General features: G+C 41.9%; 1 protein-coding gene across 1 annotated transcript; it reads right to left on the bottom strand.

The window, feature by feature from the left end:
* Nucleotides 1-9216: 9216 nt before the first annotated feature.
* Nucleotides 9217-13448, bottom strand: LOC147450045 (aspartyl protease APCB1-like). The gene is made up of 10 exons (XM_086519397.1): nt 12519-13448; nt 11796-11913; nt 11478-11707; nt 11133-11372; nt 10903-11050; nt 10732-10820; nt 10216-10333; nt 10051-10123; nt 9844-9986; nt 9217-9517 (listed from the first exon to the last, which is right to left on the bottom strand). Exons 1-9 carry the CDS (start codon nt 13160-13162, stop codon nt 9871-9873), a joined length of 1776 nt encoding a protein of 591 aa, XP_086375523.1. The 5' UTR covers nt 13163-13448; the 3' UTR covers nt 9217-9517; nt 9844-9870.
* Nucleotides 13449-13679: the final 231 nt, after the last annotated feature.

Below are 13679 nucleotides of genomic sequence, written 5' to 3'. Positions count from 1 at the left end.
GCCCTCGTCCCGGGCAGCGGCGCCAATGTTGGCGTATACGCCACGATGGACATCAGCATAGCGAGAACTCACCTAGCATATAATGTCAACTGAGGACGAAGCTCGACTCGCAAGCACGTGGAAGCAAGCAAAGGGTGTCAACCTCTACTCGACCGACTAATGACTACTTCCTACAGAGATATCAAATCTACATGCCATTGCTTCTATGAATGTGAGAGTCTCCTATGATGCTACCGCAAGCCAAAAGCCCATCAAACGATCTCAAAACTTCACGAAACTCAAGGAAAGTCCTACACACACTAGAAGGCCGCTATCCCTAAGGTCTTTGACCACAAATCCTAACCCAATACCCTCCGTGCAGGAAACGCGTAGGATGTCTGGTCGGATTTTACAGGTCACTGTTTCTAAAATCTAAATGCCTAATCTGTAGCTCCACTCGCTCTGATCACGTGGATATGCTGAAATGCAAAAACGGACAACGTTTACTCACCGAAACTCCAAAAGTAGCTCGCGGGTGAATCTGCCAAAACACAGACGAACGCGCGTGATGTAAGGATCAACGTGTAGCTCTCCTCGTGGGCAACACAATACTGCTCTTCGTTTGCATTCCGACCACCGTAGCTCTTGTAGCACACACAAACACACACTCTCACTCTCTCACAGTCTCCCAATCGACACAGAAGATCAGATTATTAGAAGTCCCCTTACAAAGCTTTAGGTTTTGGTTTATATACTAAACCTTAGAAAACCTAATGTCTGACCAAAATGACCTGATTTGTCCCTAGGCTTCTACAGAGCTTAATTACAACACCGAGATCTGGCTTTTCTCATTCAACAAGCATCTGCGACCAAAATACAATTGCCGACTTAAAATATGAAGTTCCTGTAAACATTAAAATATGAAGTTCCTGTAAACATTACAAAAGTGGCCGTAATAGCTCAAAATGATAATAACGGGATATTCGATGATGTCCATGACCTTGTATCTTCACATTACGGCATCCGTCTTCATCTTCATCACTTCATCAGCATCTTCGTATGGAATCTTTATGAAAGCATTGTTGAAAGGTTGACCTGTCAACACCCTACTGGAGTCGATGATGAGTTGCCCGATACTTCTCTATTCCTAGTCAAAACCATACCTGAATGGAGTGAGAAGATTGTGAAATTTCTAGTTAATGGTTTTCCACCCAAAGAGCTTCGTAAAGACATAGCTCAAAGACTATTAAAAGAATGTGAACCTTACTCTCTCATTGCAGGAACTCTCTACAGGCTAGGGAAGGATGATATCCTTAGACGTTGTGCACATGAGGATGAGTATTTATACATACTTCAAGAAGCCCACATGGGCATAGCCGAAGGATATTTCTCAGGGGAAGTAACAGCTAGAAAGGTGTTGCAATCAGACTATTGGTGGCCAACCTTATTCAAGGATGCATCACTTTTTGCAAAAGGATGTGATGAATGCCAACGTTACAAGATCACACAACGAAAGGATAGGATGCCCTTACATCCTGTTAAAGTGACTGAACCATTTGAAAAATGGGGTTTGGACTTTGTAGGCCCAATTAGTTCGGCAGCTCGTAGCACTCAATCTCGATATATTATCGTTGCCACTGACTATGTGACAAAGTGGACGGAAGCCAGGGCGACACGTAAGGCCGATGACAAGTCAACTACCAAGTTTCTCTTTGAGAACATTATTACAAGATTTGGTTGTCCCTTTGAGATTGTGAGTGACAATGGTACTCATTTTATAAATGGGGTAATAAAAGAACTCACTACCAACTTTGTGATAGCTCACCATAAGTCCACACCTTATTATCCACAAGCAAATGGCCAAGCTGAGAGCACCAACAAGACCTTAATCTCTATCTTGACCAAAACGGTGGAAGCTCATCGCACAGATTGGGATTTAAAGCTTACATCAGCTCTTCGGGGTTATCACATTGTGTACAAAGTTGCCATTAAATGCACACCATTCAAGATGGTGTATGATCAAGAAGGGGTTATGCCATGGGAGTTTGTCGTTCCTAGTCTTTGAGTAGCTTCTCAAGAAGGTTGGGATGGTAACCCCTTAGTTGAGCGATTATATATCCTTGAAAGGCTAGATGAAGAGAGGCAATTAGCTATGCAAAATGCACTTGTGGAGAAAGATAGGAGGAAGAAATGGTTTGACTGTCATCTAAAGCACAAAGATATCAATGTTGGTGATAAAGTCCTTATGTATGGAGTGCGTAACGAAAAGAAAAAGTTGAAATATACGGAAAAAAGACCATATAGAGTATGTGAGATCACCCCAGAAGGAACCATTCATGTGGAGACTCTTGATGGAGTTGAAACCATTGGATTCCTCAATGGAAGCAAATTTAAAAGACGCTATGATCCTTTAAGCCAAGAGGAGCTACGTGCCATCCATACAAAAAAGGCAGCCAAGGCACAAACAGATTTGAAGAAGATACAAGCTCAAGCTGAGGCTAAGGAGCGACAACAAAGCATAAGACGAAAACGAGAGGCTAAACTTGGAGTCACACATGCATTCCACGTTGAAACCGACGAGGATTGGTTGGACTCTGACACACCTCTACAATACCCTATTGAGCTAAACAGCACCTATGGAAAAGTGCTATATAACACCTTATTGGACACGGGTACTAAATATAATCTGTTATCATATGGGGTGTGGTGTCAGTTAGGGAAGCCACCTCTATCTAAGAGTATTATCCAAGTCAAGGGTGTCAACAAAAAAAAAACTGCGGTTTTTGGAATCTGGCACACTTCTGTCAGTTATGAGAATGAGGTTGTAGCTCAAGACTTTTTGGTCATGCCTGTTGGAACTATGGAGGGTAATATAAACCTAGGACGCACGTGTATGATAGCGACCAAATGCACTATTGATTGGGAGACATGGGGTGGCACAACACAAAAACCAACTCTTAGCCCTGCCACTCAAGCCATAGTCCCTGAGATATTGCCTTTTAAGGAAATAAAATCCAAAACATTGCATGTCCAAGAGGTTGAACCATATGTCCCCATAGCCCAACTCTCTAGAGCTTCAACTGATGTAGTTGAAATAAAGCTTGAGACACACAAGACCAATATAACAAAGAAAACATACAAGTGGATCCCTAAAGCTTCTTTAGCGACCATAGCCAGTGCTAAAATACAGGAGCCTGGTAAGAGACGTCCCATTCACCCCAAGAACTGTAAAGAAACGTTGCGCTGGATTCCTAAAAAACTATTGGAAGCCCAAGGCTACTATAAAAAAAATGATCAAATCTGGGTGCCAAAACGTAAATTGTGCTCTTACTTGTCACCGGGCCCATGTGAGCTCATTCCTGTGGCTCCAAAACAAATTGAAGATCGCGGAAAGGAAAAAATCACGGAATGCTACACACCTGCTCCAGAGCTAGTTTGGGTACCAAAGAAAGAACAATTTGTTCCACCTATCTCAGGAACAGCGAAATCAAATGAAGCTTCTTGCTCTTTGTGTAGTTCCTATACGGAAATAGAAGCTTCAACACAACTTCCACCTACCATTGTACATATCCATACAATCAAGAAAGAGTTTGCACCTCTCGTTGTAAGTTCACCACCTACAACAATGTTGCAAATAAAATCATGGGAGAGTGACTTACCACCCTTGCAACTAGATGAAACGCATAGGACAGTCGAAAACTATTGGTTAAAGCCTTCACCCATAACAACTTGGAACAATTGGTTTCAAAAGGTGACGACATCATTCCAAAGGGTATGATCTACCCAAGGAAGGGGGGAGTGTTTGCTGACATCCATCATTCACTTGCTTCCCTCTCAACCTTCCTCCCTGACCTCTTAATCTCCAATCTTAGGGAATGTATATATAAAGCCTTATACTCACAAAAACAAGATAAAAAAGTAAAAGAGCAAGATCCATAACATAAAATCATAAAAACACATTATGCACAAGAACACAACCCTTGTAATATTTGCACTCTAACCATCATCTATTTGCGTGTACAAATATGGCTAGTACGCTAGAGTCATCCACTCCTGCCTTGGGTGAGAGGTACCCTCGTTACTTTTCAAAAATGTTTCACATGGTCTTTCTGATGCTTGCCTGTGAATGGGATCCGGTAGGTACGTTAGCATGTGAGAGGAATTTAAGGAGTTAAAATGGCCGATACGTCTCTTAACCACGACTGATCCATACTTAGTAGAGAGTGTATCTCCCATTGCACAAGCCTATCCTTTTGGCCAAGATGACTATAGGCGTTTAGTGACCTTCTTAGTAGACATTGGTGCCTCTGATGAATGATGAAGAAGATTTACATTATTATACAGATGGCACATATGGTATCACGGATGATGACTTTGTTTTTCTCGACGACGAGGGTAGGGGTTTAGCCCTAGGGTTTCCCCCCAATCTCTACAATATCCTATTCCCTTGACTCTCTAGGGGGAGTGCAAATAATTAGGTTAGGGTTCCTTATGTTTTTTTAATTGTGTTCAATAAGTGTTGGTACCTTTTCCCACTGATGTGCCTCCTAGAGGTATTCTTTGTGTTTTTTAGTGTGTACAGGAACGTGTTGCTGTTGTTAGGATTTGGACCTTCATGGGATCTTTCTCTCATTCACACTTCAAATCAAACGCGACCATCAACACAAACAGGTGTTTCTTGTCCATTAGCATTGCCCCTTATCTTTTTTGCATCTATGCTTGTCTGCTTTAATTGTGATTGGTAGCATAATATTCAACACATTTGCTTAATACCAAACATTAAATTCAATGTAATTTTTTGTCATAATCACTTGTATAGGTTAAAAAATCAAGCAGTCCGACTAAGCTAGTTTGATCAAGCTAGGTGTTAGAGATCTTCTCTTAATACCATGGGGAATGACTTCCTAATAATTAATGGTTACTTAGGTTCTTAATCCAATTTAGGCAACATTGTGTGAAATGTACTAGGGCTTTGTAGTGGGCTTAGTCCCTATTGACCTTTAGCTTAAGTATTATAAAGGGAGTTTACTAGTGTGATGAGCCTGGGGAGGGAAACATTGTTATATGTCCCCCCAAAGTTACAAAGTTAAAATGCTGAAAACGAACAAACAAAAAATCAAAGTGCCACAATGTAAAATCTTAAGCTAGAAGAGAAACCTCATCTTGATTTGGTACTCCACTCGCATGTATCGCCTATGGTACTAGAGCCCTAGAGGTTCTCAGTGCGGGCGCTTTTCCTTGAAAAGCAAAAAACTCAAGGCATACAAAATAAGCACACACAAGACTTTGGGGGATCAAAGAAAAGGTAATCAGTCGGACGATGATTTCATGAGAAAGGTAGGTATAGCCTCTAGTCAGCCCTCGAACATGAAATACTTGGCTCTCGCGATTAAACAACTTAATTGACCAGAGAAAATTAAGAAGCTTACGCATGGTATTAATAGTCGATCTTTAGTGTCTTTCGACCGTTGAATTAGCGACCCCGAAGTTGTTTAGTTTTTTACCTTCCCAACTGTTTATGCGTTTGATTATATTGTAATTTAATTTTTATTGCTGAAAAATGGTTTAGAATTATGCTACCAATCAATTTGTCTGCCTAAAACTGCATATGCTTTTTAATTGTATATGAGAATGTAATTACTGTGCCAATGTTGTTTGATTTTGCAGTGACTGAAGAAGGCTAAGGATATTCATCTCAAATGCTCTTCCACCTTAATGAACGAGCTTCAACTCAATAGCTTCCGAGGACGGAATCTACATCAGGAAGGGGGGTATGTTAACCCTCACGCACATTCGTATCACCTACGACGGACGTTGTATTATTTATTTAGTAGAGTCAGGTACCGACCTTGTCGGTCCAATAGGAAAAGGGTAAGAGTAATCGCCGATGAGAGGCGCACTCTAACTGGAACATTCAAGGGATTAGTTGGCTAAGCATGGGCGCCAAGTGTGAATGGGGCGAGCTCATATAAAAGTCAACTAAACCTAAAATTCACTTATTCTTTCATTTGTGCAATTGAAGAGTGCTCTTGCTCCTGGTCCATCTTCTTCTTCTTCACCTCTTTGTGTGTGTGTGTGTGTGTGTGTGTGTGTGTGTGTGTGTGTGTGTGTGTGTGTGTGCGCGCGCGCGCGCGCGTGTGAGAGAGAGAGAGAGAGAGAGTGTGTGTGTGTGTGTGTGTGATCGAGCATTGCGACGGCGGCACGGTGGCGGCAAAGCGGTTGAGCGCGGCGCGGCGACGACTCCTTCTTCGCGGCAAGGAATCCTCCACGACAGCAAGCGTAGAGCAATGAGTGACACACCATCGTCATCATTGAGCTTACTAGTTTAAACTTGTGGTGTGCTTGGAGTCATTTGTGGCTCGCACACAGTGTATCGGCAAGTTCATTGCATTGACACGTGCGACATACGCGCACACCCCCGTAAAGAAAGACTTGGTTTAATACAAGCTTGTGTTCCTTGAGACCTCGTTGATGCAATGAAGATTGTAGACTTCATACACCAAAATTATGCCCTTAATTAACTTGCAAAAGCATTAACACATCCCTGGCTTCCAATCCAAAGGCCTCAAACACCTTCAAAGGTGGAGAGAGCTAGTAGGGAGTGAGGAAAGGGAAGAGGAAGAAGAAGTAACATAGGAGAAAGAAATAGTCTCCTCACTTGTTGTTACTCTTGTAGCTTAGCATAGCATAGTAGCATAGTAATGGAGACGAAGAATATGGAAAACTTGCAATTTGGAGCATGGCTCTTGGTTGGATTTGCATCCATAGCCAAGAGTTTTCAGTGTAGGCTCTCAACTTGTCTAGCTTGGAGAAGGAGATGGTGTTCTTACTCAACACACAATGAGAATGAAAGTGTGTGTGAGAGGGAGTATATGCACAAGCTACCCCCCTCCTTGCTTGGGTTGACCCCTCCTTCTAGCTCTTGATGCAAGATCATTGGCTCCTCTCAAGCCTACAGCCAATCGCAAGCTTAGGTCATTTCAAGCAATAGAGGTAGCATTAGGACAAGTGTCCTCCTTTTCCCTTTGAGAGAGAGGGTTTGAATAATGCTTGAAAAATTAATTGATTGAACTAAATTCTCATTAGAACCCTTTAGAGGCCAACCAATAGGCTTTAAGCACTACATGTGGGAAGCTTGTGTAGGTGCTTGACATGTGTCCTTGTTGCTTCCTAAGTCATGGCTTGCCTTGAGAGTGTGTGAGTATTCTCTCTCTTGCTCCTACTTCTAGGCCTCACCCCCTCCCCCCCCCTTGTGTAGGGATCATGTTGACTTTAGCACCTCAAGCACCTTAGGCTTCAAGAATGACAAGCACCTCAAGCACCTTAATCATCAAGCATGACAAGCACCTCAAGCTTGGGCAAGGTTCCCTCCTCAAGGTCAACCCCAGCTTGCTTAAGATCCTAGGTCTAATGACTTTTAACACTAACCTTTGGAGGTCTTTAATGAAGCTAATCCTAAGGTCTTTTGAGCTAAAGTATCTGGTCAATGCTCTTTGATAGACCATCTCCCTTTTGGACTCGTTGCCTTCTCTCTCTTTGTTCTTGTGTTGAGCTAAATCTAAAAGCACACGTCTATATTCTAACTCTTGTTCCCATTTATTTTCCCGCATTAAATGATCAGTTCAATATGAGAAAATCATTTAGGTTAGTTAGATATTAGATTTTATGGCATGGCGTGTGTTGGTGTTCACCAAGATTCATTGCACACATGATGACAAGACAAAGCCATACAAATATAAACAAGAAGCTTAAGTATCGGGCATCACGTATCTTTAAACCCTAAGCGAAGGAGCCAAGAAACACACACGCCAAGCTTCTACCACACAAGTTAGTGTGCCATATTGTAGCGCACACCAACTTGTAGAATGCCAAGGGAATAAAGTTCAATTTGCACCAAGTAGCCAATGCTATAAGCAACCATCTTGATGTGAAAGGACATGGAAGCTTCCCCTCATGATCGTTGACAATAGGTGTAGTAATAAAAATACCCCAATAACCTCAATAAAGTGTCAGGGCATTCATTTTTCTCAACCTACTTTTTGCGGTTGCTTTGTAGTTGGGTTTATATGCCCAAATTGTTCATGGCTCCGAATCACAAACTCACAACCAGTTCGACCCTAGGCATCAACAAAGAGGGAATTTCTTCATCAGATAACCAATTTAAGTGGATACTAGTGCTAATTTCTCTCTGTTTTACTACAATAATGTATAGTAGTTGAGATTAGCTAGTACTTAAAACACATGTAAGTGTGTTCTAGTGCTAATTTTTCTCTTTTCTTCTTGACTTTTTCTACAATGAAGAATCATAGTTTACATAAGCAATTATTTTTTTCTTACCTATGACTTGCATCGGCTCCACCACAAATTGGAATATCAATTGCGATCAAAAATTGTGATCATTTTCCTTAAAATTAACATCCTTCTTATTTAGTGCACTCTTAGGTCAAGCATGGAACAAGTTGTGTCTTTAGAGTGTTGTGAATAGAGAAGTGGACTTGGTTTTTAGCTTACTACTGCCTTTTCTCTATGCTAGGCAAATGCTCAATGAATTGTTGCTAGCCCAACCTATTGAGGTACATCAAATGCATCACATTCCAGACACATTGATAATGATGGGTTTAGCCTCAAAACTAAGTTTTCTTTTTGGTAGCTTGGCTACCTCTGCAATGTATGCATCGATTCTTTGATCTACAGATGTACAATGCAGCATGAATCATTGATAAAGGTATAGGGATCCTTCTGTCTTGACATAAAATTTCTTGGGATCTAATGTGTAAGCATGCACCAACTCTCTTAAGACATGAGAATCTTTGGAATTACCTTGCGATTGCACTTAATTTAATAGGATTTTAAGTGCTTGAGTGAGGTTCCCAGGGTTTGACAACTTGTGACCACAGTGATACTCTTTTTCCATGACAGCAAATATTCAACCTGCAAAGTGTATTCATGAACAAAGTCCATTCTGAAGTGCGTAAAAATTATCAAATTACTGTCAAAAAGCCTAAAAATCATCTTGGACAATCAACAATGAGATGTAACCTATCTTAAAAGTTTTTAACCCTCCTTAACTTGTCTTGCTCAAATTTGCCAATTTGGGTATGGGCCTCATCGTGCTCATTGCTTGAGAGCTTTTATCCTTGACCACCTGAAATTCATCTTCTTGCCAGCTACCATGCTGACAATGACCTTCAATACTTCGTCTGAAAGGGGGCAGGTTGCATCACCAAAAGAAAGGACTCGACCATAAAGAGGACTAGATAAGGTTCACAACTCAATCATAAAAACGTTTGGCTGCATATGTTTTTAATATACACGTAAAATCCTCATTCAAAGCCCTCAGCTTTTGAGGTTTCTATGAAACTCAAGTTCTCCTCCAACCCTTTTCCCTTGACTTGAATGACTGTACATCCTTAACAAAGAACACGAGCTATTACAACTTTGGCAAATTCACAACAGAAAATCCCACATTAAACTTGTGCAGGGAGCTATCCTCCCTTAGCATCTCCCTAGCTGTTTGAATAGCTCGATAGCTTGCATTCTGCACGGCAACACTCATCAACAAGAACAAGTCAGATATATTTCAACTATTCATGAATATCATCAAACAGAACACTCTTCTGTGAGGCAGAACATATATATCATGATATTACATTTGACCCCACAAAATATTTTTGTAGCTATTAACAATGCTGAAACATCAGCACTGTTATCCTTATCATCAAGATACGTACCTCAGTAGTTCTCTTTATGAGGAGGTTACCACGTGTTTACGTACCAAGGTGTACGCGTTAATACTCCAACCCAACATTTACTATGGTCAAAAAAACCTTTCTTTGCTCAGAGTCTCAGACTTTTGCTTTGTACCTGGAACAGCCTTTGCAGCAAACTAACTTATGGTGATGAAGAAGAAACAGCAGACTTTGGAATCTTCCTGCAATCTGTTTTCATCCAGCCAAGCCGGTCGTTTTCATTGTCATACACCACCAAGATGCCCCGCATTGAGATGTCTGCACAAAGGAACATGTTAGCGTGTGCGAGATATGCACGACGAACCTGTACAGAAGGGAATACCTCCTATAATGATCGGCCCATCATTTCCCATCACATTTCCATCTAAGAGTCCCAAGCAGACATTTCCTCTGGACTGTCGAGCAGAAACAACGGCAAAAAGCTCAAGAGCAGAGTTCAATAGGGTGTTGATTAACAGCTTCTTTGACATCGAATGTTGTGTCTTACATTTACAATCAAATACCCTTCTGGAGTTAGCTGCATTTTACTTGTTTTTCGGAACCAACCACTGCTTCTAAACTCAAAGACCAGAGGTTTGAAAAGATGATCAACATCTTTAAGTGCCCTGCAAACTCACCATCAGCAAAGTCACCCTTTCTGTCATACAGTAACTTGACGTCAGAAATACAGCCCACAAGGGCAAAATGTGTGCCTAATCTCACACAACTTGCTGCAAACTTGGCCCTTCGAACATAGTTTGACAAGCATGGGGAAAGCTCCTTAAGTATCCTCTTATGCTCGTTAATAAGACTAGACAAAACAAATGACAAGTTGTAGCACGTCACATGAAAATCTAGCCGTGATGAATATCACCAACTTATACGAATCAATTTAGCGGCCCAGAGGGATTCTCATCTTCACTATACAGCCAAATGAAGTAGAGTTTAACAGAACAAGCAGTTTCAACAACCAAGCTTTAACCTCCCCGTAATCAAAACAAGGAGAGTGATGTGGCATAAATACCTTACGGCAGCTTTGTATTTCCAGCAAAACGGTAAGGTATTGTCTGTCATGTCATGCTCAAAGCCACTCCCAACTAGGCTATTTTGTATCTGTTATCAAATCACAAAACTTTGAGCATCAAAGAGTTCACCATTTACCACAGCATTGCCGCATGCAGGTCCTTCGACTTACAATAAGGGTGATCTTTTCATATAATGAAGATGTAAGGTATGTGTAAGAAGTGCCACTGTCAAAGATTGCATTTCCAAGGCCCTTGGAAACCACCCGCAATGAGGAATCTCCAAAGAAGACATCCTCAACTGCTACTACGTAATTCTTCCTGTACGTATCACAATAATGATGACAATTAATCCAGAAGAAACGCAGTACAGCTATAAGAGTGTATCTTCATGAATGCATACGTTGCTGGTTTTCCAAGCAGGGATGCCCATGTTATGCCGTGTGCCGGAAGCAGTTTGTCACCTAAAAAGAGATAACCTCCATTGTCACCATCTCCAGATATACAATGTGCAAACATGTTCTTAATGATCCCTTGTTCTGCAAGTTGGGATGGAAGCGACCCCGTAGATGAGCTCAAACCCATTACACCATCAGTATATGTTGGAGACTTGGCTAGCGAACCTTGTTGATTATAAGCACACCTGTAAGTTGCACATGACATACCGACTACGTATCAATACATGCAGGTCAGATACAATGCCCACAGAGAGTCTTGCACTTCCACAACGCAACCACAGACAAATTACCCAAAAACAGCCTTCGAGTAGCCCCAGCTGCGATTAGTAAGTATCATGGCTAGTTGATCCCTGACAAGAGCACCCAAGGAATACCCACCATCTGCATACATAATTTCATAATCACACTGGCCTGTTCCATGATTGCATCCAAATTTACTTCCTGCTTGTACTGATGAGCAAACTGCCTCATTGCAGTCTACAAGATTGGCCTTCCTTGGTTTATAAAGAGGATGAGGTCCCTGCAAACCGGTAAGAAATGTACTGAAGGCTATTTGGTTTAATTGAGTGGGCCCTTGTCAAAAAAAACTTCAACTAACATTGACCCACCTTGGCACAACTTGTGCATGGGGCATCACACTGCAGCCAGGTAAGGTCACTTCCTGTGTCCATGTCCAAGAAGTACTCACGTGAAGGATTTCCAAACCTAGCCGATATGTAGTACAACCTGTAAAGTGCCAGAGCACTACAGTTAGCTCAACACAACATGGCCAAATCATCCTTGAAAACCACCAGTCTAACGATAAACGTCAATTACAACAACTACATGTTCATCAGCTTCATTATTTGCAAGTATAAACATGGACTTGTGAATAGAAAACCAAGTCAATGAGTCATGAAACTAAGCATCAAAGAGACTGCTTGCGCATGCGCACGCAAGACACATACACAAACTCAGAGGTTTCTTTGAAGACAAGCGAGCAACAAGATAAGGGCACAGCACTAAATTAAGGAACGAAATCAATTGAAATTTCTCACTGCAGCCAACAAGCATGTCAACTTTTCTATGAGAACAGGTAGAGTGATCCATCTCTGTGATTCTATGTCACAATATAATAACCAAAAAAGTTAGTATCAGCAGCCAAGCCGGGTTGCAAAATGCTTGGCATAAGTCTTACGCAAATACAAAACTGAACCCTTACCAACTCTAGAGCTAATGAGATGTACCAGATCCACAATGAACCATCATACCCACATCTCTTTCCATATGTATAATATGCTCAAATAAAGGGTAATCACTGATTGCTCCAACATTGAACTCAAGTTTCTTACCCATCAGGATACACATTCCCACGTAAAGGAAAAATGGCAGTGGATGTTTCTTTTGAATCAGAAGTAGGTGCTGCTTCTGCAGCAGTGCCAAGCCAAGTACTGTGGCGCACAACATCTCTCGCAATAATCTTTGATATTGCAGATGGAGATGTGGGGACTGCATTGTCTGGATAGGCAGGGATAGAAGACACCCATGAAGAGTTTATGCTAGGATAGACCATGAGCTTGGAGTAGATGCTGTAAACCAGAGGCTGCTCTGACTCATCATTATTTTTAGTTTCTAGTTCCTCTTCCAGCAAAACAGTTGAAGGGCCATACTGCCAAAGAAAGTAAGCAACCATTGCTACAAAAAGAACCGACGCCAGCCCTTTTGATCTGAAGCGGAACCTTCGCCGCCTTGTGGGTATGTGGGGTGATAAAATTTCATCATTCCTTTGCAAAGGAAGTGTATAGTCTTCTTCATGTTGTTCGTCACGTGGGTCAGCCCTTGAGCTAGGATCTGGACCAATGTCTGGGGTAGAGTTAACAGGGTTAAGACTCTCTTCAAAGGCTAAGGCTCCCTCGAAGGTCTTCTTCTGAGAGGGGTCCTCAGGTGGTGGCAGTTTGATGATGACAAAGCCCTTAATGTTGCCCTCGCCGTCCATGGCTGCATCGATGGTGTAGAAAGTGCCTGCGTAGAATTACATGCAGAGAGCAATTTAAGCAGGAAGGATTGCGGAGACCGTACACGATCGGATCAAGATGGGCCCGCTTCAAGATCAACCTAGCTCAGCGAGACTGCGCGCGGAAGGAAACCCAAGGGGAGCCGCATACCGGCGAGTGAGCCTGTGAGGACCTCCATGACAGTGAAGCTCCCCCTCGCCGAAGCTTATTACAGAACGTCTAAACGAACTTAGGCCTAAGAAGTCTTCCGCGTGAGCTTGACTTGCATTTCCTTAGAGCCGGGTCTACCCTTCTACCACGTTGATTGGTCTCACCTTGCGACATGCCCTTCGCATCAGATTGCACAAAAAAAAAACAAAAAAAAAATGTGAAGGATCAGGAAAGAAAGTGCTGTGCTGGAAATTTATTTAAGGGTTGTCGAAAAGGTTTTTGCATGAATGAGTTTATGTAAACAGTGGAATGATGTGTAGTGACTTTATGCAGTGTGACTTTTTACAA

Source organism: Adiantum capillus-veneris, chromosome 9, assembly GCF_014529385.1.
Source record: "Adiantum capillus-veneris isolate H3 chromosome 9, ASM1452938v2, whole genome shotgun sequence".
In the NCBI taxonomy this organism is placed as follows: domain Eukaryota; kingdom Viridiplantae; phylum Streptophyta; class Polypodiopsida; order Polypodiales; family Pteridaceae; genus Adiantum; species Adiantum capillus-veneris.
The sequence above is the reverse complement of the archived record's forward strand: the minus strand, read 5'-3'. Positions and strand labels throughout refer to the sequence as shown.